Source organism: Stegostoma tigrinum, chromosome 30 (genome assembly GCF_030684315.1).
Source record: "Stegostoma tigrinum isolate sSteTig4 chromosome 30, sSteTig4.hap1, whole genome shotgun sequence".
NCBI lineage: Eukaryota > Metazoa > Chordata > Chondrichthyes > Orectolobiformes > Stegostomatidae > Stegostoma > Stegostoma tigrinum.
The window spans coordinates 11,290,365-11,318,363 of NC_081383.1; the positions used below are offsets into that span (position 1 = coordinate 11,290,365).

The 27,999-nt window shown below is 39.0% G+C and overlaps 2 protein-coding genes across 6 annotated transcripts in view; one reads left to right on the forward strand and one right to left on the reverse strand.

The window, feature by feature from the left end:
* apc2 (APC regulator of WNT signaling pathway 2) overlaps positions 1 to 20,743 on the forward strand; it is a 206,655-nt gene extending 185,912 nt beyond the window's left edge. For all 5 annotated transcript variants that reach the window (XM_048560209.2, XM_059638527.1, XM_048560210.2 and 2 more), the window contains one exon: positions 1 to 20,743. In XM_048560209.2, coding sequence (XP_048416166.2) covers positions 1 to 5,761 — 5,761 coding nt within the window. In that variant the 3' untranslated portion in view covers positions 5,762 to 20,743.
* c30h19orf25 (chromosome 30 C19orf25 homolog) overlaps positions 19,011 to 27,999 on the reverse strand; it is a 20,440-nt gene continuing 11,451 nt past the window's right edge. Inside the window, exon 3 of the mRNA XM_048559936.2 lies at positions 19,011 to 27,999. Coding sequence (XP_048415893.1) covers positions 27,779 to 27,999 — 221 coding nt within the window. The 3' untranslated portion in view covers positions 19,011 to 27,778.

The window sequence follows — 27,999 nt, forward strand, 5'->3', positions numbered from 1 at the left end:
GCAAATTCTACGTGACTACAATTGCCTGCAGACCTTGTTGCAGCACCTGAAGTCCCATAGTTTGACTATTGTCAGCAATGCTTGTGGAACTTTGTGGAATCTCTCAGCACGCAGTTCAAAGGACCAGGAACTACTGTGGGACCTGGGAGCCATCAGCATGTTGAGGAACCTGATTCATTCCAAGCACAAGATGATAGCAATGGGGAGTGCAGCTGCCCTGAGGAACCTTTTGACAAACCGGCCAGCCAAGTACAAAGACACTAGCATGGTGTCCCCAGGTTCTTGCATGCCTTCTCTATATATGAGGAAGCAGAAAGCTCTGGAAGCTGAACTGGATGCTAAACATTTAACAGAGACATTTGACAGCATTGAAAAACTTAGCCCCAAGCATCCCAATATCAACAAACCCCTCAGGCACATTGAAAACCTGGCCAAAGACTATGCTTCTGACTCTGGCTGCTTTGATGACGATGAGGGTCCCAATATATCAACTGGGTTAGAAACAGGAGGCTTAAGCGTGCTCTCCATGTACCTGAACTCTTCCTTTCTTCAAGGACAAGGCATGTCCAGGTGTCGTAGTAGTGGAAGATGCTCCGAATCAGAGAAAGATCTCGATGGAAATCTTCAAAAATTCAATCCTGCCACTGATAATGTATCTGTTGCAGCAGAGAGGTTGGTAAACCAGATCTCTACAACAGTAGCCAGAATTGACAAAATTGTGGAAGATATGTCTAACATGCACACATCCTCAGAAGACAGTTTCAGTCTTAGTTCTGAAGATCAATGCATTGACTGGCAGTGTGCATTAGATGCCTTGAATGAAACCAGGACAAAGTCTTCATCGCCCTGTCATCCAACTGATGTTGCTAATTCAGGCAAACGTGAAAATTGTAGCAAAGTGCACACGTTTTTGGGTGCAAGAACAGACTACTCAAACTTATCAAGTGATAGTCTGGACGGTGTTAATAATGCTGGCGAATGTGACACAAAAGGCCACGCAAAGGAATCCTCAGTTGCAGACCCAAAAGGCGAGCATCCTATTTATCAGAAAAGGCCGACCAACTTAGATTTAAAGAATGGGGAGAACAATCAGAGAGATGGAAAAGATCCCGATGGACAACCGAGTTCCAGAGAATCTAGAATTACATTGAATGAAGCCTGGGGGCTAAGAAAACCAGATGAAATAAGTAAGAAACGATTCTCACCTTTTTATGAAAAGATCCACATGGCTTCAGTTACTACGGGAAGCAGTCAAAGCCCGAGTCCAGGAGCTTCTCTGACACCTCAGAGTTTGAGTGGCAGAAAGCAAGCATGGGTCCATTCTGGATATTCACAGAGTAGCAGAAATGTAAATCCAGGTGTGCCTAGCACATCTACTTCTACACCAATTTCCAATGACCAGGAAACTTTGCAAACCTACTGTGTGGAAGACACTCCAATTTGCTTCTCAAGATGTAGTTCACTCTCATCACTCTCATCTGCAGAAAACATATCAGATGTCCAAATTGGTAGTGAAAATGAGGTCGATAGTGACTCTTCTCTGGAAATCATTGGCGTAGAGAAAGAATCACCACTGCCCATTGAGAAGACAATAAATGATGAATCCTTTGCCTCAGAGGATATACAGATCAAGTCCAGGGATCATCCATTTAGCTGTGCATCTCAACCTATAGAAATACCTTGCCCAAAGCATGAAAAGTTTCTGATAAGGAAAAAGTTATCTTCTAGAAATGTGGATTCCAGTCCATCAAGTCCATCAGAAACCTATTTGCAAGAAACCCCATTGGTCTTAAGTAGATGCAGTTCAGTCAGTTCACTTGGAAGTTTTGAAAGCCCGTCAATTGTAAGCTCTATTCAAAGTGACCCTTGCAGTGAAATGATTAGTGGTACCATCAGTCCCAGTGACTTGCCCGACAGCCCTGGTCAAACTATGCCCCCCAGCCGTAGTAAAACACCATTGCTTGACCAACGAGACAAAGATGCCAGTCAAGGCAATAACCATTGGGATGGTGACATGAAAAAACACATGGATATCAATGATTTTAAGGAACGGTTTCACCTCCCTCCAGATATTGACACTATGCTGTATTTCACCTTAGAGAAACCCAATGAAAACTTTTCATGTGCTTCAAGTCTGAGTGCCCTCACCCTTCATGAGCCATATATTCAGAAGGATATTGAGTTAAAGTTAATGCCACTCCTACAAGAGAAGAGCTGCTTTAATTGCCGTGCGCAAGCAGAAGACTTCAGAGAGGAACGGAATGGAGACGGAATGGAAAAAGTTGATAAGCTGGACAGCATCCTGGAAAACTCTGATGATGACATTGAGATCCTGAAAGAATGCATCAATTCTGCAATGCCAAACAAATTCAGGAAAGTGAAAACCTCTGCTATACCCAGTTTGCCCACTCAGGTCCTGCAAGCTAAGAAGCCTCTTCAGCTGCCTGTTTATATGCTACTGCCAGCTCACTCTCAGGTAGAGACATCTGGGCACAGCTCCTCAAAAAATGACACTTTCAAAGAAGATTCCTCATACTCAGATTCTGTTGACGGAACTCCGGTCAATTTTTCCAGTTCAGCTTCACTCAGCGATGAGACCTTAGAGTATCCTCAAAAAGAATCACCCAAATTGACAAACATTAAGGCTGAAGTGATTGAGAGGAGGGAGTTACTCCCCGCAGAAGGACAAAATTCTGATGACTTAGAGGTGCCTATAGCTGTAAGGATGCACGACAGAAGTCTTGAACAAGGAAATAAATACAACTTAAATGTAAATAATTCAAAGCTGGTGGTGCAATCGCATTCGCTTAATCTGAACCAGAAGGATGTTCTGAAAAGAAATCAGAATTCCCTCCCAACACAGTCATATCACGGCCAGAAAGGCCATGCTTTTCAATCAGGTGGGATTGCAAAAAGCTTAAGAAAGGATCAAACTACATCAGGACTACATGTGCTGGAGTTGGACACAAGGAAGAGCAATTGTAAGAGGTCAGAAGAAGGACAGCAAGGAGTGGACATTTCTTGTGCAGAATATATTCATGGAAGCTATGCATTTCAATCTATGCGACACACGACACCGACTGAGGAAGCTGTTTACTGCTTTTATGAAAACGACTCTTTAGATATGCTTACTGTTGCAAAAGATACAGTGAACCCAAAAACTGAAGTAAAAAGTGACTATGAGGAAAAAGTCATTAACCAAAATGGAGTAGCAAAGAATGAACCAAACCAGAACAATAAAGGGATGGCAAAGTTCCGAACCACCAATTTGGCTAGTAAAACTGAACGAAATATAACAGATGAAAGCCCTCTTTGCTTTTCCCTTAGTTCATCACTAAGTTCACTAAGTGACATGGAATTAGAGGACACCCATGTGAAAACACGGAAAGCATTTGTGAAATCAAGGAAAAAGTCTCAAGTCTCTACAACTTCAAAATCTTTTAATAATGGATGCCCATCCTTATCAGCAAGACGAGATAGTTCACCCAGTTCGTTGAGCTGTGATTCAGAAGATGATCTTTTGCAGAAATGCATCAGCTCAGCAATGCCAAAGAAGAGGAAACATTCTTCAAAGCGAAAGTCTGAGAGGTCTGCAAAGCAAAACCTGAAGAGTAATGTGCAAAACAACACTGGGAGGAACATGACTTATGACCTGGACCACAGGAAGGATACAAGTCAAGATGTTTATGGCTCACTGTCAGATTTAACGTCTCCTGATCTGGAAAGTATCGAGTGGAAAGCTATTCAGGAAGGTGCCAACTCAATAGTCACCAGCTTGCACCAGGCTGCAGCCTGCCTTTCGAGAGAGCCCTCCTCTGAATCCGACTCCATTTTATCATTTGTGTCAGGATTGTCCATTGGATCAACACTGCATTTCACTCTCGAGCAAAAAGATAAGAAAAAGACCCTGAAAGAGCAAACACGCAGTGTTGAGGGCGCAGAAGGTGTTTCTAAAGATGGAAGGAAACAGAATGAAAATAGTAAGGTGACTGGAAGTAAGGCTTCAGTTGCCAATAAATTTTCAAATGCATCTAAACCACCATCTCGGGCTGTGAGCTTACCTGTGGTTTTTCGAGGAAGGACTGTGATTTACATGCCTGATATGTGGAAAAAATCTGCAAATGCTACTCCTGCTTCAAAGAAAGCAGCACCTAAAAATACCACAGCTTCCCAGAATTCCAACCAGACGTGTAGGTCTAGAAGCTTGCACAGGCCTGGAAATATGACAGAAAAGGTTGACAGTACTTTACCAAAAAGAAGCGTGACACCACCGGCAAGAATGGCAAGAGGTCCATCAAGGAATTCCACACCTTCCAGACAGCCCCCAAAGAATGGTACACCATCTGTGCAATCTAATAGGCAAGGGATTCCACATGCAAAAAAACCCAGCACCCACAAGCTCGAACAGAAACCAAGACCTCAAGCAACTTCCACACCATCTACTCCAAATATCAAATCTCCAGTTTCAGGGAAACAGCCTCGCAAATCTCCAGCCCAACCACCAAACATTCAGACACCAACTAAACAGGTAACTCCAGCAAAGAAGATGCCCTCTTTTCAAAGGAACGAATCTTTTGGACCGAATAAGAGTCAAGGTTCTAAGAAGGTGATACCACCAAACAGGCTAGACCTGGTGAGAATGTCATCAACAAAATCAAGTGGCAGCGAATCTGATAAGTCCAGCTTTGTGCGACAGCTGACCTTTATCAAAGAGTCCTCTAGCCTTCTCATGAGACAGAAGTCTGAAGCTTCTTCGTCTGAATCAGTCTCATCACTGTCTCAGTCTGTGTCACCAAGAAGAAGCAAGTCAGATTTTCAGAAGGCCTTCATAAGTTCTTCTCAATGCCAAGAGTTAAGAGTCGTTAAAACAACATCCAACCTGAACATAAGTCAACGAAAAGCCATGCGTAATGAGGATGGACTCCAAACTGAGAAGCTTTCAAGGAGGCCAAGTTCGGAGAGCCCTTCAAGGCTCCCTGTGAAAAACAGCGCCACCTGGAAACAGGATAATTTTAAACGTTACTCATCTTCTCCACATATTAATGTATTACAGCAGGCAGGAAGCCCATCCTCCATTCGTTCAGCCTCATCAGAATCTAGCGACAAAGCAAAAAGTGAAGATGAGCCTCGAACTAAACAACAGCTTGCAAACCAAAAAGAACCACAGATGAGAAAGAATCAGCCAAGTTTGAAAGGAACATGGAGAAGAATCAAAGATGAAGACATTCCCTATTTTCTCAGTAACTCTCTTCCACCTTCAGCAATGGCATTGGTAAATAAATCAGAGTCTGAACAGCAGTTGAACAAAGTGGGGACTGTGGAAACTAAAACCAGTGATGCTTTTGTGCAAACTGAAGATTTCCCCATCTCCAAAACAAATTCAAGCACATCACCAACACTTGATCTAATCCCTCACATTGCACAGGCTATTCCGAGGAGTGCCGTGAGCAGATCATTTATAGGGAAGAATACAGAGACAGCATATAGGGTCTATTCAGACAATGAACTGGAACCTGAAACGATAATGCTGATGAGGAACAATACAACCACTTCAGCTGAGACTGAAAACTATACGACTGTCCCAGGGCATGTGCATTTTAATTCAAGTAGACATGGTTCTCCAAGCAGAGCGGCTCGAGTGACCCCTTTCAACTACATACCTAGCCCCAAGACAATAAGATCAGACAGTGGATCTCTCCAACCACCCCAGATACGAGCGCCTATTATTAATGAGAAGACAGTGGGAAAAGTGCAAAGTTGAAAGTCAAATTGATCAGTAGACTACTTGACCTTAAGTACTTTATTGCTTTGCAATTTTCATTTGAGTGATACAATCTGCGGAAAATGTGTTCATTCATAAATATGCCTCAATCAGTCTTAATTGGGGTACAAAATGCATGCATCATTTAATTTAGTTCTACTGCCATCCATCTGATGATGAGACTATCTTTTAATTAAGACATAATAAGGTGAGGTACTTCCTGCAAAGACACCTAATATCAACAATGTTAATGTACCACTTATTTATATGTATGAGCTGACTACAACAAATGGTGATACAGATCCATAGGTGATTTACACATATAAATACTGGGATTATTCCAATGAGATCTGAGTGACGAATGGTAACATTCAAACTTTATGAGTTTGTTTGGTTTCTGTTTGGTCAGTTGTTTGGCAGGTTTTAACTGAACAAAGAATATTTGGCTGGTTAATGCATTTGGTGAATCAGATGCTAAGACTGTTATGTTTTTGCTGAGATTCTGCTGGATCTAAGCTGATATTTATAAAACTGATAGTTAATTTGGCAGTGGTTGCCACTTCAATGAATATCTCAACTTACAAAGACAGCTACAATGTGTGACAATAAGGGGCCTGTTTCTCAGTTTAGATACTTGTTCCAATAATAATGAAGTTAGACCGTGTAACCTGAATTAAGGCACTCAATTATGTGTACAACACTTACTGGAGTATTGGTTAATGTAGTAATGTTCACCATCCTGCTCGCTAATATGTCCCATGAGTACGCGCAATCACAGTTTAAATGGAAAGAAGGAGAGTAGGCAGTGTAATTTGTTGATTTCTTTTACACTGGTGACCAAACATAGGTCTTTTGTTTTACAAAACAGTACTTTCCAAATGTCCAATGTAAAGTGAAGGTAAAAACAGACAAGCAGATTGAAACAGTTCACTCATAATTTATTCCTAATTCACAACACACATTTAAAATTATGGGCTGTCTTGTGGTGTCGTGGTAGCTTCCCTATCTCCGTGCCCCTGAAGGTCTCGGTTCATATCCTGCCTGTCTCAGACATAGCCAAAAGATTGATTAAAAGTAATTGAGGAGCAGAAATGTATGTGTTACCTGGGAGTTACAATCAAAAGAAAAAGTGTTTTGAAAGGGTAGTGTCATTTTCTAACCAAGCTTGCTTCAATGTTTTCATAAAAATTTCATCTTTAAAATTTATAATTCAAAATGTTTTATGTAAAGTTTCCCTTTTTGTTTGATGTTACATTTTTTCAAGATGTTCTAAATAGATTAGACTTTTTTTGCCAGTCCCGACATTGTGCTGGCAATACTGTTGGCTGAATTTTTGACAACTATTAGAAAAGATAAATGCTGAAAGTTTAACTTTCAGAATTCTTACAATCTAAAAATGCACTCGATAACTTAGTGGTTCAGGGAGATATGCAGTGATAACTCTTGAGCTGTGCAAGGATAAATATGGGGAATACGTTCTGTATGTTATCCTTTCCGATCTGGGGTTTAGATTTTAACACAATTCGATCAGAAGGAATACTCTTATGCTGACGCCTGTGGTGGTTCACAACATCTATACCTGCATTTAGTATAATTATCACAAAAATTGATATTGCCATTTAAAGAGCCCAATAGGATAGTTATCACAGGAAATTGAAATACCGCACTAAGTGGGCACAACGCTCAGTTTGGGGTTAAAATTGCTGGGGAGTAATGTGATGCACTTTGTATTTAATCTGACCTGCAGCTGACCTGGAATCATTCAGTTCTCATGTTTTGTGCCAAAAATTTCCTCACCAAAAAAAATTAGCAAAAGATATCAAATCTTTTAAAAATAATTATTGAACTTTGGCAAGAGGTGCAACTGCAAAACAAGTCAATGATTGAGAAACATCTACCATACGTTGGAAGGAAAGTTACCAAAAAATACATGATGAGTAAGTTGATGTTTTATTTGAGAATTGATAAAATTATTGCCATTGTAGTGTAATCTTTGATAGTAAGAGAGTTAGGTCCAAAAATGACTGAGAGCAGATTGGTACTTAGTGTGCTATTAATAATGCTTTTACCTGACAGCGATTTCAACTGAAGTGTTGCACAGTTGCTAGCAGTCTCCCTCTGTCTGCTGGAGCTGAGTGAACAGTATAAAGACCGAGAGAAGCAGAACAGGAAATTTTCCTGCAATGCTACTCAAATTGTGCCAAAAATGCTAAAGCGGATGTTCATCCCTCACAGTGTGAAAACTGGTTGCTGTATTTGCCATGACAGGAATCACTGCACTTGAAAATAATTTTCTGTGTGAGACACCTTAAGATACCATGTAGTTGCAAATTTAATTTTGCTTCTCTAACACTTGTTCAAGAGACACTCTGCATCTTTTGAGCCTAGCAGGGAAAAGATGGGCGTGCGTGCAATGTTAACCATAAACCCTGCACCCACGCCCAAGCCCCCATACTTTTAATCTGTTTGATGTCAACAATGTAAAATCAGCCCTTCACTCAATCCTTTATACTTCCTAAGCATTAGGATGAAACTGTACTCAACTTAAGCTTGTGCGCTACTTGAAGGCTTTAGACTTGTGTCTTGGCCACAGGACAGAACTTCACAGGGGCAGGAGGAAAAGGAGTACATATACTGCTTGCTGTTCTCTCACAAAAAGTGTCAGTCATAAATCAGCCAGTTTTAAAGACGGCTACTACACGTACTACAGGCGACCTCAACAAAGCGTCACAACCAGATAACAGGTAATTTCCTCAGTGTGGTCCATGAAATAAGAGTTTGTATAGGTTCATATGTAGCCCCGTTTGATTGATTCCATTTAGAAAATAACCAGCAGCAAAGGTTTACATTGCAAGCAAGATTAAAATGTAGGTTTACCTCACAACTACTGATGGGAACTATTTAGGTAAAAATTGTAAAGATACTAGATTAACAAATATATATGTCATAAATATATATAAAGACTTAAAATGGGGATAAAGTTTACACATGAAGATGAAAATAAGATCAATATCCAGCATCACTCAGGTCTAAACTGCTGGAAGATTCTCTTTCTGAAGGGGTTGAAACTTGAAGTCTGATTCCACAGCTGCAATGCTCTCCACAGTCAAATAAGTTGTTGTCTTAGATGGATTCAATAAGCAGAACTAGTTCTGGAAGTGAGTGAAGGACCGTTTGTTTCACTTCTATGGCTTCGCAGATTGCAGCTCTCAGTAGTCGATTTAGTACAGCAGTCCTTAAGGAAGATTTCATCTCGCCCTGGATTCCTTTGCCTGTTGCTTCATTGAGAAGCAGCTGAATTTTCAAGATGTCTCTCTAGTGGGAATCAGATGTTTTTTCTCTAAATTTCTATCCTTAGCCACATTTGATCACAATCAAAGAAAATGGCTGCAGATGTTAACTTTGATGAATCATTGTGCAACAAGGCAAAGTCAGTTATTCTGGAATTCCTTGTCCAGCCTTTTTTCCTGTCCTCTGTTCAACATGACAAAAGCTCTGAGTCTTCACACCTTTTAAGATTCAATGTACCATTCTGGAATCCTTGAACTATTTAATTACCCATTATGATCGATTTTTAAGATAGCACTGCCTAAGTGTTTCCTTTGACTGCAGTCGAATCCTCAAGAGAAGTCATCTGTTTTTGACAGCCATTTGGTAAGACATTTTAGTATTTATTTCAAAGATAGGTTAACTTCTTCACAAAATGTATAATGTAGTTCTAACAACACATTCATGGTAGAGGTGAGAGTGGAACTTCCTACCATCAGTAAAATGACATCCTAACCGTGAGAGAGGCTGATCGGCCAATCAGAATGTCCAGCAGCTCCACCTGTCATTGTAGGCAGTCTCCAGGACTAGGAGGACATAGATTGTAGAGAGAGTTACGTATTGGCATTGAGACTAGGGGAGAATGTGAGAGCTTTTGAAGCTAAGATGGGAATGCATGGGTGGACAGAATTGTTGGGAGGATGCCCGTGATGCACAGGGGACATCAATCATGAAGGGCACCCTCCTCCTTCTCGCTCTTTTATTAAAGTTGGTGCAGAGACAGACACCTTTCACTGCCTAGCACATTATGGAGGCAGATTGAGAGCATACAGGCAAGGTAATTGCTTCACTGTGCCAATGGGCTAACAGGTGGATGGCCTAGTGGGCATCATATCATCAAACCATATTGGAGGGAATGGTTAAGATTACGGAAAGCCGTAGCCAGGAGTCTTACCACCCTATACCAGAAATATTCCTGAAGGTGTGCTGTAAAATGCGGCTCCCTATGTAAGAACATACTGCAGAACCAGAGGGATGCTGTCCTTTCAAAGCTACTCATTGTCTGCTGGTGATATCTTGTCTAGGGAAGAGATAACAAGGTGTAGAGCTGGATGAACACAGCAGGCCAAGCAGCATCAGAGGAGCAGGAAAGCTGACGTTTCGGGCCTGGACTCTTCTTCAGAAAATGTCTAGGGAAAGCAGCTTTAAAGCTACGTACACATAAAGCAATTAACTGTGCTCATCAGTGGGTGATGTAATTTACTTCCACTAAATTTAAATTAAAGGAAGGAGAACAATTGTGTATTAGCATAATAAGCTGAACTTTTTCAGGATTTTCTGCATCAGAGTTTAATCGACTGGAATAAACTAAATAAGCTGCCTAAGTCACGCTCTTTGTTCATGTCATGCTCAAATGGAAATCCTTCACTGTAATCATAAACAAAGTAAATGTTTTAATAGGGAGAAAAGTATATGGTTAAAGACACGTTGAATTAGAGAAGATATCCCACAGAAAAAGTACTCCTATGAAATCCGATTTGTAAGAATTATTCTATGTTTTATTTCATGAGCAGCATTTTATTTCAGGCTTACATTTACAGCAGTGAGAAAGCATTAAAAAATAGTCACTATTACATTCATTTTGAGTGGAGCCTTTTCGAAAAAAAATTAAACCTTTGCTGATCTAACGTGATGGCTTCACAAAGGTAGACTCAGCTCAAGGAGCCGCTACATGCATTTAAAGGATTGTTTGAAAAACAGCTGGATGTCTGTGTTGGAATGATTACAAATGAACTAAAGGGTGTTTCAACCAAAGCTATTTTGTGATCATGTGGAAATGACAGGGATTGAGGAAAATGGTGAGAAGGTAAGAAAATGAAGGGTTGGGAGGGATATGGACCCAATGCTGGCAGGTTGGATTAGATTAATTTAAGATTTCTGGTCAGCACGGAGGAGTTGGACCGAGGGCTCTATTTCCATGCTGTACACCTCTATGACTCTATATGGTGCACTTTAAGCAGGAAAGGAGAGAATAGACAGTCCTTTTCTGACATTTAAGAGTCCTATCTTCTTTTCAGTAAGGTGTGTTGATTGAGAGAATACTTAGTTCCAATACTGTTTCTGCCGATACTTGCTGCTGATTTCTGAAGTATGGTTCTGCAGCTGCACTCTGAATCTTTACCAAAGTGATCACACTTCCCAGGCCGTAAATGTTGAAGGCCATTCTATCTGAAGGGCATCACAATGGAGTCCTGTATACTTACTATTGCTTAACAAGGGGAAGCTTAGGGGTCAAGTAATATTTCCACTTGTCTGCTACCTTTGGCATAAATTTTTAAAACCTGTATGCCCTTTCAGTTTATAAAACTGTACTTCCTGTGGTTAAATTTTTGTTACACTTCTGTTGTCAGATTATTCATTTTAATTTTTTTCCTCCACATTTATAATGGAAATTGCCTATGTAAATGTGTCACATTCTTCCAACAGTAACAGTTTTGTATCCCAAATATGCCTCTCTTGTGTCCATATCCTGTACTGCAGAGAAATTCCTTAATTCTAACAAATTTTATTCTCCATCTCTGATTACAGACGTCTATTGAATTGTAAATAAAATTGTCTACCTGTTATATATATATGGACAAAATCCTTTATCAATTGAATTATGTCTATGGGACATGGTCTAATTATCCACTGTTCCCAAACCCTCTTTCACCAGAATATTGTATCTGTTTCTAACTTTCCCAAATGCTAGAAAGGATCAAGTCGAATTTTAAATAATTGCAGTTGTAAGCTTGTATTTCTGCTTCTGGTGCAAAAATGGCTAGATGTCAAAAGTTTATTGAACAATACATTTTTAAAAGCAAAAACCAATAACAGCATATTCATGTATGCTTGATCTTTGACTGCTATTGCTTAAATTAAGCCTCCGAAACCATTTAAAACATGGCCTCCATAGATATCATGGAAACTCTAGGCCTGTCCTGTTCCTGCAGTTGTTTTCAATGGCAAAGGAGCTGATGTCGTTAAGCATATTCACTGCTGGTTATTTTTAACCTCCAAGGTTTTAAAGGACAAAATCTAGTATTCAACATAGGCATGACTGACACTTCTGTAATTATGTGCTGTTTAAGTAGTATGTGTAGTTTTCTTTGGCATAACACGCACTGGAATTCAGCAGAAAATATGTTTAACCGTGGTGCAGACAGAATGAAGGCAGTGCCGTTGGGCTAATGAGGGCAGCACTGAGGCTAATGAAACCTCAGGCCAACACACGATGCCATTTTATCACTGCCTCATTTAAGGATTTTTATGTTTTATTGAACTAATGTGCAAATTGGAACTTTTGCATATCAGAAAAATGTGGAGTATTTATTTATAACACAGTCATGTATTTTAAATGTTTGTCTCATTAAAAAAACTTCAATTCAAATTGTTAACAGACTTTAAACATTTATTTTTGCTAAAAATGTCAGTTTAGTTGCAAATTTATCTCTGGGTTAACTAATTTGCTAAACTGACAAATAAGTTAACTTTTGTCTGTCCCCTTCCTGCTGGCAGATCGGCAAACATATTGCTGCTTTGATAATTGTTTCCCATCCTTCTGTGTTTTGGACATCACAGCCAGAAGGCATGAAGAGAGATTCTAAATATTATTTAAACTATATTCTCTTTTCTTTTGAACTGCACATATGCTGGTCACAACATGGCTACTAGAAACCATAGAATGAGGTCCATAAACATTGTTTTGAGAAAAGCAATGCAAAAAACTCTTGGAGTGTCACAGCCTTGTATCATATTGACATTCTAGTCAAACAGATGCAAAGAAACCCGAGATAATGTTTGGTTTGGAAAAAAGCCATCACAACCCATTATGCTTGAGCTGGAGCTAATATCCGACAAATAATCTCGGAAAAGCATCAAAGCCATTTTGTTAACTGTGACTTTCTAACTCTATTTGAATAGCGTTGATGTCATAGCTGTGACTTCTTTCCTGAGTGTGCTTTATATCATTGGGATAGAAATCAGCATGGCAGCTTCAGGCTAAGCTAAAGCCTACCACTAAACTCAAACTTTCTTGAAGTAGGATTTTTGGGAAGAAACCAATATTGTGCCAGAGGAGTGAACAAATTTCCAGTTTACAAGATTAATTTTACTGTGTCCTCAACTAACTCCACCTAAATTTGATGAAAAATGAATCCTGAGGATCAGCCAGCTGAAAGACCTCCCTGGATACTACCTTATTGGATCCTAATTCATGTGAATTAATGTCAATATTTTTGATTTATAAGTAATTTATAGTTGTAACATTTTCCTTTCCTTTCTCTTTTTTGTATGTTTGCGTGTGTGTGTGACGATTACAGCCCCCTGGGCTCTTGAACGTGTTAATAAACCCTATACTGCTTCAGTGCAAAAGAATTTGCTATGGGTCATTTTAAAATTGGACACCCAAACAAAATTTGGGGAAGGACACAACCATCTTTATTTCGAAAGGGGAAAAGAGGCGAAAAGAAATTAAAGATTTTTGTTACAAACATAAAAGGACAACTGCAAAAATAAGCCAATTCATTTCTCTTTGTCTATCACAGAGGGCAATAGGCATTTTGACACTGACTTTTAAGGTATCATTTTTAAATATTTTGTATCATATCTGTGGAAGGATGAATTTATTTTTAATTGTGAACTGAAAAATAGTACAAGAGAAATATATTGAATAACATTTTAAAAACTGCAGAAACAGAAACAGAAATTGCTGGAAAGGCTCAGCAGGTCTGGCAGCATCTGTGGAGAGAAATTTATGGACAGAGTTAATGATCTGCGCTTGCTTCCGTGACCCCTCCTCAGAACTGAAGTTCTGATTTCCAGCATCCACAGTTCTTTCGGTTTTTAATTTAAAAACTGAAAAACTGCAAGCCATTTCTTGGTAGTACAGAACTTAAACATTTCTAAAAGGAGACAAGAAATTGAAGCTTTTCATCTTGAACTTATCAGAATTAAGACAGATGACTGGCAAAAGGGACACCAGTTTTATTCGGCATGAGGAGTGATTGTTGACTGGTTGGGCTGTCTTTGATGTGGAGATGCAGCAAGAATATTTAACTCGCAATCTTAATTCTTAGCCAGGGCAGATAGATTCTGATTGGCTTATGTTATCCCAAGGATTTGCAGCAACAATTGGTTATCTCCATGATCACTTTTTTTTAAAAATGAAAATGATTGTTTTTTAAATTAAAAAAGGCCTTTTCTGTGTAATTGTGTAAAATTGGGTTTGCTAAGAAAAATTAGAAATAACTTATTCAAAAATCCGTCGGTGCTAAGAGTTATACTGGAAGCAGCTTTGGATCGTCAGTTGGGCTTGCAGTATAATACATCTGCATGCACTGTAAGCCACATATATAAGTACACAAGATCATATTTTACACAGGCAAATTGAAGTTGTACATGAATTACACGTTTTTCATACCAAAAAAGGAGTCATGGAAGCTAGCCGATCTTTCCTGCATCCTAATGATAACATCTAATCAGCCTACTTGCCTGGTCTGAGAATTAAGATTAATAGTTAACTAATATTGATGCATCTCAATGCCAATGATAAACACCATCTTCTCTGCTTTATTGAAGTCTGTTTCTTGTGTCTTGGGTCTGAAGATTACAAGATGAAAAACTTCAATTATTTTTCACCTTTAAGCAACTTCAAATCTATTTATTTTCATTGAAAGAAAAAAATCTTTTAAATATTATTTTGACAACTGCAGTTCAATCAAACAGTTTCCTAAAAAAAAAGCTCTTGTATTCAGCAGGACTCAATAGGACAATGACATGGGTTAACATGTCTGAAAGCGCTTAAGAAAATCCATCTAGAAGAAAGCTGTGCTTCCTATTTTTGAATCCTTGTGGTATTCAAAGTGGGAGCTACAATGCTCCTACATTCCCAGAGGAAATGTGTGTCCATCAAAATTGGCACAAGTTCCATACAAATTTGTCCTGTACAACATTTCAAGTGGAAGGAATCTTTTTCTTGCAAATATTTCCTATAATTTCTGAGATTGTGTGAAGAGGGAGAATTGCTTATGATGCTCCATACCAAGTCTGTTGTGATCATGGGTATTTAGACAGGAAGCTGGAATTAATCTTCCATACAGTTGAAGGACATGATCTCCCCATAAAACAATGTACCCACTTACTTGGTTGATAATAATGGATGAATATGGACTCAATATTGCGAAACAGGACATTTCACTTGTACGGGGACATAATCAATTGTTGCCATGGAGAAGTCAGATATGATCAATGATGTACAATTGGCAATGTCTTGCTCAATTCATTCTTACTTAATGATACTAAAAGTGTCCATCACTAGGAATAAGGTATATAACCTACCATCAATTTTACTTATTAACCATCTGTGTTCTGTTCTTCTTTAGCTACTTAACTTCTGCTACCAAAATAAGCATCATTTATAGATGAAACCTTTCCAGTGCCTTGTCCGTTTACAAATAAACTGCATCTTACATAGCATTTAATTCAAGCAGAACTTTGTTGTCACAAACTTCGGTTAACATATCACCCTAATTCTTGCCAATCCAATCTGGCTTCTCATCCGTTATCCCTTTGAGTTTTCTTATTTTTAGCTTCAAATCTTTTCTGGCATTAAGTAGTTTTGTTCAGTGGTTATTACTGAATAGACCATTTATCCCATGTGTATTAATATTTGCTCAGTTCATTCATTAACCCTCTGAGGAATTGAAGAAAGTTGCAAACTAGTCAATGTTCAATTAATTCATTTTATAGAAGATTCTGCAACAAATGCTTTTTTCTTTTGCATTGACATCAAATAGCCTTCCAACGGTTATAAGAAATTTATCTTTGTGAAATATGCAGAATGAAAAATAACTTCTTAAATGGAAGGAGCTATCAAAGTAAGGACAAAGTAAGTTGAATCATGTTATCTGCGTTACTTATTTGAAATACTATTGCAGTCCCTAAAGGGCTAATGTACTTGTCCTATTCAGGGAGGGCTGGATAATCGAGATGCAGTGTCTGTTCTTTGCTTTCCCTTTGATAAGACTGCACACATCACTGAACACTTAGATCCTGAAAGGCATAACTTTTCATATTAATTGATTTACCTTGTCTTCTGTCCTACTTATTCCAACTTTGGTTGATGTCTTGTGATGTTTGTTCAATGGGCGTGTTCATTTTTTAAAAGGATTTGTTTACATATGCTTATAAAGCAGCATATTAATAACTTGCATCTTTGCTGCCAGTTTCATTGCAGGTTCTTCACCTTGCACCTAAAATTGATTCACTTATCAGTCCTATCGTAATAACAATTCTATGGCTATCCACTCTGCTCAGATTGTCACACAGGAAAGTAGCTCTTCAGCTGATCTGCAGTGTAACATGCTGTTGGGATGGCTATTTAAAAATAAAAGCTGCATTTCCATTTATAATGAAACTATTCTTTTTAAACATCATGCCATGCTTTCTACCCATTTATCCATTTCTAACTTCCCAGCCATTGTAAGAATGCTCCTCTTCAGCATATCTCAGATGCTCATACTCAGTTGGTAATTTTTCATCTGTAAGTTAAAGCAATGAATGTGGATAGACTGATCAGCTTATGGAGATATCACAATCAACTTCACTTCTGGTTGTCACCTGCCATTCACATACTTTTCAGCACTGAATACAAATTATGACGGATTATGCCGTCACCCCAGCGTACTCTCAATGTCTCTCACCCAGAGGTGTCCAGGCCCAGTTATATCATCCAACTCTGATGTTACATTACAATCTGAATTTGCTTAACCAGCGATTGAGTCTTGGAAACCCCTTGTTTGATCAGCCCAGTACCATAACAAAACCATCTGAGAGCTCATTTCTTATAATTTGTCTTAATTTTGAGAAGATCTGGATTGAAATTAATATATTGGACAGTGTAAGAAGATATAATCTGTTGTAACAACTTATAATTGCAGCAGGAATTGAAAGATAAGTTTGTAATTGAGACCTCATTAAAAGTGGCTGTTGTATTTTAATATGAGCAGGCAAACTTACTAATGACAAACTTCAATACACATATAAGACTTTAAGACATAGGTACAGAAGTAGAACATTCAGCCCATTGAGTCTGCTCTGCAATTCCATGAGGTCATGGCTGATCTGATGATCTTCAACTTTGTTGTCCTTCCTCTCTCCCATAACCCTTGATTCACTTGCTAATTAAAAATCTGTCCATTCTGCCTTGAATATACTTACTGACCAAGCCTCTCAAGACTCTGCAGTAAAGAATGCCACAGATTCACTATCCTCTGAGAAAAGAAATTCCTCCTCATTTCTGTCTTAAATGCGCAATACCTTGTTTTAAGATCATGCATCTAGCCCTAAACTCTTCCAGAACAGGAAACAACCTCTCCACATATACCCTGTCAAATCCTCTAGGAATCCTGCATGTGTCAATAAGACTGCCTCTTGTTGTTCTACATTCTCTATTCACAAAAGGCCCAATCTATTAAAACCTCTCCTTATAAGACAGTACTCCTATACCTGGTATCAGCCTTGTGAACCTTCTCTCGACTGACTCCAATCCTTAGATATAGGGCCCAAGACTGTTCACAGTATTCCAGCTGTGGTCTAATTAGTAAAACAATATAAATACTGTAAATTGAAACAATTTTGCGGTACAATGTTTCATAGAAGTCGGTGCTTCAGTTCAGTTGTCACAAATTCTGAAATTTGCAAATATTGGTTCTTTGCCATTTGGCAAAACTAGGCAATTATGACAGTGTGCAATTTTTCTTTCTCCTCTCAGCTGACTGGCACTAAATGTACATTCCATTATACACTGCATTCTCATTTTCACATAGGGTGGAATTTTTACTTTCCTGAGGTAGCGGGATACATGGACAATTGGAAAATACTTGCGCAAATTGGACCTGGAGAGAAACTAACCCCTTTCTCACCACCTCTACAATTAAATGCTGGGCGAGGAGGTCCATGGCAACTTTCTTAACTTATTTACAATTAAAAACCTTAAGTGGTTAATGAATGGCCAAGTAGGAGCCTTAAGTTGCCTCTTTTCTGATTACCTGCCTCCTCAGAAGGCAAATAAAATGGCTAATTTCATGCCTGAGAAACCAGGGTGACCTGCCTATCACTGGGGTTTGGTAAGGTAGGCATTCGGGGGAATGGATTCTGAAAGCGACTCCCTGCACTTGCCCCTGACCACCGCCTGCTTCTTCTCCATCTCCTTGCACACATTTCTTGTAAAGAGCTTTGGGACATACTGAGTTTGTGTAAAACACTGTATAAATGTAAGGTTATCTTCTATCTTTTACTACATTTAGCAAATTAATGTTTCCTGTCCCAAATCCTGCATGATGGGACTTTGAATCAGGAATTTAACTACAAAGCTAAGCCGTCTCTGGCATAATGAGTATAAAAATTGCAGTGCATGCAAGTTTCTGCATGTGAATTCCCCACAGAAATCTTATGCTAAGCTCTATGTCAAAGCATTAATTTGTGAAACGGAATTCATAATATCTAGGACCACAGATGAAATATAATATCAGGTGAATAAAAATGACATTGAGCTAAACTTAATGCAGTACAGATTCAGTGGGCTAAAGGACCAGTTATGTACTGCATGATTCTACGATTCAATGAGTGTATGAATTACTATTATGTTATAGTTACCTGTGATACAGTAGGTACGACAGAAATTCTATTATTTCTGAAAATACCTTTCAAACTGCCCAACATAAATTCCTCAATAAAAGGTACAGATAAAGTTGCCATAGTCCTACAATGCTGGTCTCTCATTAGAGAGAGAAAGACAATTAGTAGTGGTTCAACCTGAAGGTCACCATGTCTCAAGCATGGGGTGGGGATTCTTCAATACGCAGTAATAGAGGATCCAATGTCTCTTTATCATACACAGTCCTGTAAAAGCAAACATTCAAAATGACACAGAATAAGTCTGTAAAAGCCATGCCATTTTTATGTGTTTACGAAAAGGAAGAATAAAAGGTGTTACAAGCAAAAGGCAAGGAAATTAGATTTTCATAGCTAAGTTTGCAATTAAAAGTATCTAAGTGATGTATTAAATGCCATTTTTCTTTCTGCACTGAGATTCCAAGTACTAAATACTGTGATTGTAAATACTAAGTAGCAAATGATCCAACTAATACACTTTGGTCCACTAATTTCATATTCATGATTTACTTAAACTAAGAATGCTTTTTATATATAAGAACAAAATCACATGCAGCACAATTTCTATCCATTAATAATTAATATATTAATCATCTTATGTCTGTGCGAATTTTGTGCCAATTATCTTCATTATAAACTGGTTATGTAAGCATTTCTGAGGTTGCATTCTTTAGCCAGAGGGCCCATTGCAGCAGTACCATTGACAGGAGGGTGTAATTACAGTGTGAAACATTTACATATACTGCTTCCATTATAACTCTGAATGTTGGAATTTTGGGAAATAAGGGAAGAATGTATGGGTTTGAAATGGCACCTGAGGGCATATACATGTTCCTAGTCCAATTATAATCTGCCCTCTAACTTTGCTTCACCTGGACTATTCTTATCGTAATTCCCTGTTGAAAAGCATTGATATTTTTTAGTTGTACATAAAAATTAATTTTTTTGTCAATGTGCTTCATTATGCATAAATTAATGCATCCACTTTTATAACAGAAACTGCCAACATAAACTCGGCAAGATAGCTTTGGTAAATGAGACTTGCTAGGTGGCTCCTTTGGGAGCCGGTACAGGCAGTGGGTTGAATGGTCTCCTTCTGTGTTGTAAATTCTATGATTTTATGTAATTACACTGGACTTCCAGTGGAGGCATGACAATTTATAGCCACAGTTCCATACAAATGTTCTCTAACAGAAATGTTGAAATAAAGCAGGAATGTATGATTTTGAAATGGTAACCGAATCATTGCTTAGTATTCTGGTTCAGATTACTCCAGCCCTCCAAACTCAGATGTAATATCATTATTCAAAACATGTTGGTCACTAATTTTAATAAGTCACTGTACCTTTTGTGAAGAAAATTACTTAGTTCCTGATAGATGGGGGTTAGCTTTCTTTTCTTAAACTTTACTGCAGACACACAAAAGATTAAAATATAACATGTTACCTTTCAAGGACTACACGTTTTATGTTACCATCCAGATCTGCCAAGTTGGTCTTAATGAGACCTGAACATCTCAAATCTTGGAGTAGGGTAACTAAATATTGATTATTTTGATGGATTTGTCCAGTGTAATAAACAAATCATATAAGCAGTGTATAATATTTCCATACATTGAACTGTGTATAATATCTGCAACTTCAATAACAGGAATAATTAATTTTCTGTAATGGACAGTTTCAATAAATTTCTGTTTATGTTGGAGTTGGTGCTCCCCAGAAACCTTTACACAGTGTTACACTGTGAAGTAAATTATTTTGCATCATTATCTTTCTGAAATGTTGTGTTAGGCTGTTGTTTTTGATTTATTTAATCAAAGTATTGAATTTTTTTTAACAGTAAGTTCGAGGATAATTGAAAGAAAAAATGATGTAAATAATGCATATTTCTCTAAATTCTTGATTCTTGTGTAACTTTTGAGTCATTGCCATGAACAAATGTGATGTTGAATTATTGTGTACTTGTGTGTTTTCTCCCACATTATTAAAGAAGAAAGCAAATCCTGTGATTATTGAATAGTTACATTTTCTTTATCCTATCATGGATTGCTTATCATGTTGGCATTTGTAACCAGTGGGGTTCCACAGGGATCACTGCTGGGACCACAACTGTTTACAATATAGAGTAATGAGTTGGAAGAAGGAAATGAATGTTCTGTAGCCAATTTTACAGACAACATAAAATTAGGCGGAATGGCAGGTTGTGAAAGGGCTAGAAACAGTTTATAAAGAGATATAGATAGGTTAAGTAAGTGGGCAAAAAGTTAGCAAATGGAGTATAACGTGGGAAAATATGAAGTTGTTAATTTTAGGACTAACAAAAAAACCCCATAAAAACCAAAAGAACCGTGGATGCTGTAAATCAGGAACAAAAGGCTTTTCCAGCAACATTTTTTTTGTTGCTAAAAACAACCCCATTATTTTAGTGAGGAAAATCTCTGGAAAACTGCAACACAAAGAGTCTTGGGGGGTACCTGTGCATGAAACACAGGTTAGCATACAAGTGCAGCAGATAATCAGGAAAACTAATAGAATGCTGGCCATTTCAGGGAGCGGAGTATTAAAACTACTGCAAATATGCAAGGTGTTGGTGAGACCATACCTGGAATACTGTGAGCAGTTTTGGTCCCTTTATTTTCAGAAAGGATATAATTTCATTGGAGGCAGTTCAGAAAATGCTCACTCGGATGATCCCTGGTATGGAGGGGTTATCCTCGGAGCAAAGGCTATCAGGTTGGGACTCTACTCATTGCAGTTTAGAAGGGATATCTAGGATTCTTAAGGGACTTGACAATATAAGTGTTGAGAGGATGTTTCCCCTCATGGGAGAGTCTAGAACCAGAAGAGACAGTCTCAGAATAAAGGAGCATCAATTTAAGACTGAGATGAGGAGAAATTTCTTCTCTCAGAGGGTTGTGACTTCTTTGGAATTCCTTCTCATGGAGAGCTGTGAACGTAGAGTACTTGTTATATTTAAGGCTTGAGTAGATAGATTTTTGATCAGTAGGGGGGAAAATCAATGGTTATGGGGATAAGGCAGGAAAGTGGATGCAAAGAATGTCAGAGCAGGCTTAAGCAAACTGAATGCTTACCCCTGTTCCTACTTCTTAGGGTATAATGGATGTGGGTGTCGCTGACTGGGCCACTATTTTTACCATCCCTGATTGTCCTTGAACTGAGTGGCTTGCAAACCATTTCAGAATGTAGTTAAAAGTAAATCACGTTGTTATGTGTCTGGAGTCAGATGTAGGTCAGACTAGATAAGGATGGAATAGGATCCTGAAGTTCTGAGGACACGAAACATTAACTCTGATTTTTTTCTTCACAGATTCTACCAGACCTGCTAAGCTTTTCCAGTAACTTATGTTTTTGGTTGTGTGTGGAATATGTCCTTTACTGAAGGACATTACTGAACCAGATGGATCCTTACAACATTCAATGATAGTAACAGTGACAAGGAACAGAGACTGGTTTAATATTCAGAATGAAACAAGAAAAGGAGCTAAAACCAATGTATGAGAGTAATGACAAAAAAAAAGGCTTTTAAGAGTTTTTTTAAAAATTGGTGGGAGAGAAAGAGGGGTTTTCAGGAAGTCATGAAAAAATACAGGCAACGTGGCTGAAGGCTCAGTCACCAAGAGTAGGATGACCCTAGGAATACAGGAAGTGCACGAGCAACCAAAATCAGAGGGTCAACAGACAATGCACTGGAAAACGTTGCAGGAAGCAGAGGAGGGTTTAAAAGAAGGAAGATTTTAAATTTCACGCACAAGGAGAGATGGGGTGCTAGTGTGGATCGACAAACTAGATTATTGAAGGCTGAGCCAAAGTAAATTCAGGCTAGGAAACATGGTTTGCATCAAATAACAGAACAATCATAAAATGATTACAACACAGAAGATGGACATTCCACCCATCATGTTTATGCCAGTCCTCTTCAAGACATATGCAGCTAGTGCTGTCTTCCTGTCTTTCACAATAACTCTACAAATGTTTGCTTTTCAGATAATACTTCAAGTGTCTTGAAAATCACTACAAATCATCCTTCACTAAGCCGTCAGGTAGAGCATTCTAGATCTGAATGACTCTCTGTGTGAAGAGGTTTGTCCTTGCATCACCATTGCTTCTTCTGCTAAACAGCTTAAATCACTGTCTTTGGTTTTCAATTTGACCATTTGGGGGAAAAAAAATCTTTCAGCTTTATTCTTTAAAACCCGTACCACCATTATTTTGTGCATCACTTTAAAATCTCCTCGGTACCTCCACTTCTCCAAGAAAAACAGCCCTAGTTATCGAGTCACAAACATACAGCACAGAAACAGACCATTCAGTCTGAATTGTCCATGCCAACCGGATATCCTAAATTAATCTAGTCTCATTTGTCCATATCTGTCTGAACCCTTCCTATTCATGTCCCCAACCAGATGCCTTTTAAATGTTGCAAATGTACTAACCTCCACTACTTCCTCTGGAGCTCATTCCATATACACACCACCCTCTGCATGAAAAGGTTGCTCCTTAGGTCCCTTCTAAAAAACTTTACCCTCTCACCTTAAATCGACGCCCTCTAGTTTTGAACTCCCCTACCCTGGGAGAAAGACTTTGGCTATTTACCCTATTCATGCCCCTTATGATTTTATAAGCTGCTGTAAGGTCACCCCTCAACATCTGAAGGTCCAGGGAAAATCACCCCAGTCTATTCAGTTCAAACCTTCAACCCCAGCAACATCCTTGTAAATCTTTTCTGAACCTTTTCATGTTTTACATTCTTTTCTATAGCAGGGAGACCAGAATTGAACACAGGATTTCAAAAGTGGCCTTACCATTGTCCTGTATAGCTGCAACGTGACATCCTTACTCCTATAAGCATAACACTGATCAATAAAAAAAACAAACAAGCATACCAAACGCTTTCTTCATTACCCTGTCTACTGGTGACTCAACTTTCAAGCAACTACGAATCTGCACCCAAGGTCTCTCTGTTTGGCAACACTCCCCAGGACCTTACCATTAAGTGTATAAATCTGCCCTGATTCACCTTACCTCACATTTATCTCAATTAAACTCCATCTGCCACTCCTCGGCCCATCGGCCAATCTGATCAATGTCCTGTTGTACTCTGTGGTAACCTTCACTGTCCACTACACCACCGATTTCGGTGTCATCTGCAAACTTAATAACCATACCTCCTATATTCACATCCAAATCATTTATTTAAATGACAAAAAGTAGCAGACCCACCACTGATCCTTGTGGCACATTGCTGGTCACAGGTCTCTAGTCCGAAAAGCAATGCCCCACCACTATCCTCTGTCTCCTACCTTCGAGCCAATTTTGTACCCACAGGGTTAGCTATTCCTGAATTCTAGGTGATCTAACCTTGCTAACTAGTCTACCGTGCGGAAGCTTGTCGAATGCCGTGCTGCAGTCTAATAGAGAATGTCCCCCACTTTCCCTTCAACAATGTTCTTTGTCACTTCTTCAAAAGTATCAAGTTAGCAAGGCATGATCTCCTACACAAAAAGCCACGTTGACTACTTCTAATCAGTCCTTGCCTTTCCAAATGCATGTACATCCTGTCCCTCAGAATCCCCTCCGACAACTTACCCACAACTGACATCAGGCTCACCTGGCCATAGTTCCCTGGCTTTTCCTTACCATCTTTCTTAAATAATGACAGTACATTAGCTAACCTCCCATCTTCCAGCATTTCACCTATGGCCATCGATGATACAAATATCACAGCACTCATTTCCCTGGCTTCCCACAAACTTGTGGGACACACCTATCAGGTCCTGGGGATTTATCCACTTACATGTGTTTTTCCAATGCATCTATGTAACTGAGGTACCTCATATCTGGAACCATTTCCATGAATATTTTCTGTACCTTCACATTATCCACATCAAAACAAATATCGTCAGGAAAAGCATATGTAATAGAATCTTCCCTACTTGGTTAGGTGAATACAGTCCCAACAACAATCAAGAAGGTTGGTAGCATCCAGGCAAAGACAGCACCAATGATTACTCCCTTCAGCACTGATGTACAATGGTGGTACCATGTGCCATGTACCAGATGTACTGCAGCAAATATTCAATGGATTTTCAACAGCACCTTTCAAACCCAAGCCCTCTATTACCTAGAAAAACAATTGCTGTAGACACACAGGAATGCCACCACCTTCAAACTTGTAATCCAAACATACCTACCTGATTTGGGAATATCTCACCAGACTTTCAGTGACATGAGATCAAAATCCTCTCTACCCAATACTACAGTGCTTCAAGGTGACAGTTTGCTGCCTTCACAAGAGCAATTGGCGACGTACAGCAAACATCCATGTTGCCAGCACACCTACATCCCAAGAATGAATAATAGGACTTTCATGTGAAATGTACCTATTTGGCACTCTCTCTCTCTCCCCAACTCCTGCCCTGATCCCCTCCTTTTAGTTTTCATTGAATTCCTAAAGGTGGAAACAGGCCATTTAGCTCAACAAATCCACACTGCCCCTCCAAAGAGCATCCCACCTAGATCCATTCCCCTACCTCAGCACTTTCCATGTCTAACCCACTTAAACAAAACATCCCTGAACACTATGGGTAATTTAGCACGGCCAATCCACCTAGACTGCACATCTTTGGACTGTGGGAGGAAATTGGAGCACCTAGAGGAAACTCACACAGACAGTCGCCCAAGGATGGAATTGAACCTGGCTCCCTGGTACAGTGAGGCAATAGAGCTAACCACTGAGCCGCCCTATGTGTCAGACCACATCTCCGACCTGCATTCAATCACTGCAATTTCCTCCAGGTAAGCAGTGGGAAGATCAAAGCCATGTTTGGGCCCCATCATAAAATCCATATCCCTGCCCCCAGAGCCAAGTCTCAGACTGAGCCACAGTGTTTACAACCTCTATCTGCTGCTGCACAGTGTCTCACGTGTGGCCAGTTTACATGAGCTCACTTTGTTTGGAGTGTATCCCATTTAGTACAGTGATAGTGCCATACAACGTAACGGATGATACCCTCAACATGAGGATGAGACTACTTCTCCACAAAGACTGTGCATAGACATGCTTACTGATTACAGACATAGACAGATCTATCTACAGCTGGTAAACTGGTGAGGTCAAGTAAGGTTTTCTTCTTGTTGATTCTCCAAACCATCTGCCACAGACCCAGTCTAGCAGTTGCCCTTTAGGTCCCAACCAGTAGTGGTAATGCCAATGAACTCTTGGACAATGTCTGGATGGGAGACTTCATTCTGCCTCCATGCCACTTTTAGTACTTCCTTGCCCATGTGTGGCCCAATGCCATGGGGCAAGTCAATGTTGAAGATTTCCAGAACAACTCTCCTCCTAATATAGCAACGTACCAACTCTGTTACGAATGCCCTGCCAGTGGGGTAAACATACTCAGGGATAATAATGGTCTTTTCTGGTTCATTCTTTTAGAATGATACCATACAAGCAATGTGTTAGACTGTTTCTTGATTAGTCTGGGCTTTAGCTCTCTCAATTTTGACACTAGCCCCCAGATGTTAGCAAGGAGTACTTTGCAGGGTTAGCAGGGCTGTTTCATTTTGTTGTTTTTGGTGCCAAGGTTGCCCACCATTTTCATTTTTATTTTCAGACTGTAGCAATTCATATAATTGAGTGGATTGCTCAAGGGTAGAGGGCATTTGAGTCAATATTTCTGTAGTGTTATATAGGGTTATATGTATGCCAGGCAGGCAGAGAAGCCAATTTCTTTTGCTAAAGGGCATTAGGGCAACAGATAGTTTTTTTTTTACAACATTGGTCATCATTAGGCATACTGGATTCAAATTCCACCATCTGCCACGGGCATTACCTGGCTCACTCATATTGTGACTACTTCTCTAGGCCATCATCTCTGCCTCATCTTCTCATGCATTCCACTCCCATTCACATAACGGGTAAGATCCTCCGTTCTAGGATTCCATCCCAGAGCATATGTGTCTAAACTTCCACTCCTCCTTAATTCCAGATATTTGAAACAATATATCATATCAGCTTCTTCAACAGTATATAGGTTCTTTCCCTTATTTATCCATGAAGCATCTTGGGACACCCCTACTTTAAAGGTGCTTTTGAAATGCAAGTTGTTTCTGTTACAAGATAACATTTGCTTATTTATACTCAGCCTTATCATATTAAAGTACTGAACTTGCCTTTCAGAACAGAGACATGTGTGATGATGAGATTAGTTTAGCTATGAAAAGATTGTAAGTCTCTGAGGTATGCTCTCATACTAGAAATATTGAGATAAAACCTTGATTGAAAGGAAGATGGAATTTGATTAGAAATTCCATTGACACTTGAGGGAATGTTAAGTATAAAATTAATATCAATAACCTTGATTTGATTCCTCCTGTTATTCAGTCAAAAATTCAACTAAATTTAAAGTAACAAATTTGAAACAATGCAACTTATTCATCACAAATGAAAATCACAGGTAATGATCATTGATGCTTCTACTCTACTCCAATGATATTTATTTGCTTTGTTCTAAACAATCTTTCATTTGATTAGCAGATTTGTATGTTGATTTCTTTATTGATTTCAAGCTATCCAGAAGTCTTTTAGTAAAAAATTTGGAATCGTAATGAAGTCCATTAATGTGTCTAAAAACTGGTGGAATTTGTTCTGTCTTTATATTAAAGTAGACTGGAAGAACCTTGCTTCCCTTCTCAATCGAATGCTGCAAGTTCCACTCAGAGACTCTGCGACACCAGCCATTGCCCATGGAACTTTGTGACAAAATGATGATGGTGATTTTACTTTGCTGGATAACATTAGTTACTTCTTTTATCATCAGTCGTCCAGCCATTTGATCTTGGTGCTCCACAAATCCAATATAACCATTTCGATCCAGTATCTCTGAAATATGTAAAGCCACCTCTTCATCTGTTTCACAAAACCAGAGGGAAAAATCATACTTAAACTGCAAAAACGGTCCAGTCAAAGTAGCTGATTTCTTAACTTCCATCAGCTAGAATCTAGTTCTAATCATTATTCTTTATCATTTGCTTGGTTTTGAAAATGCTTATCTTTAATTTCGGAAATACTCAGATCAAGTTGTTCCCCTGCTTTCTTCAATTCTTTGGATCGTGATGCCAACTCGTGAATCTCCACTTGTAAACGTTTATTCAGTTCAACATAAGCTTTGCTTTGCTGGTATTGGGTTTCAACATCCGGCAGCGACACTTCTGCTCTCACTGGAATCAGAAATT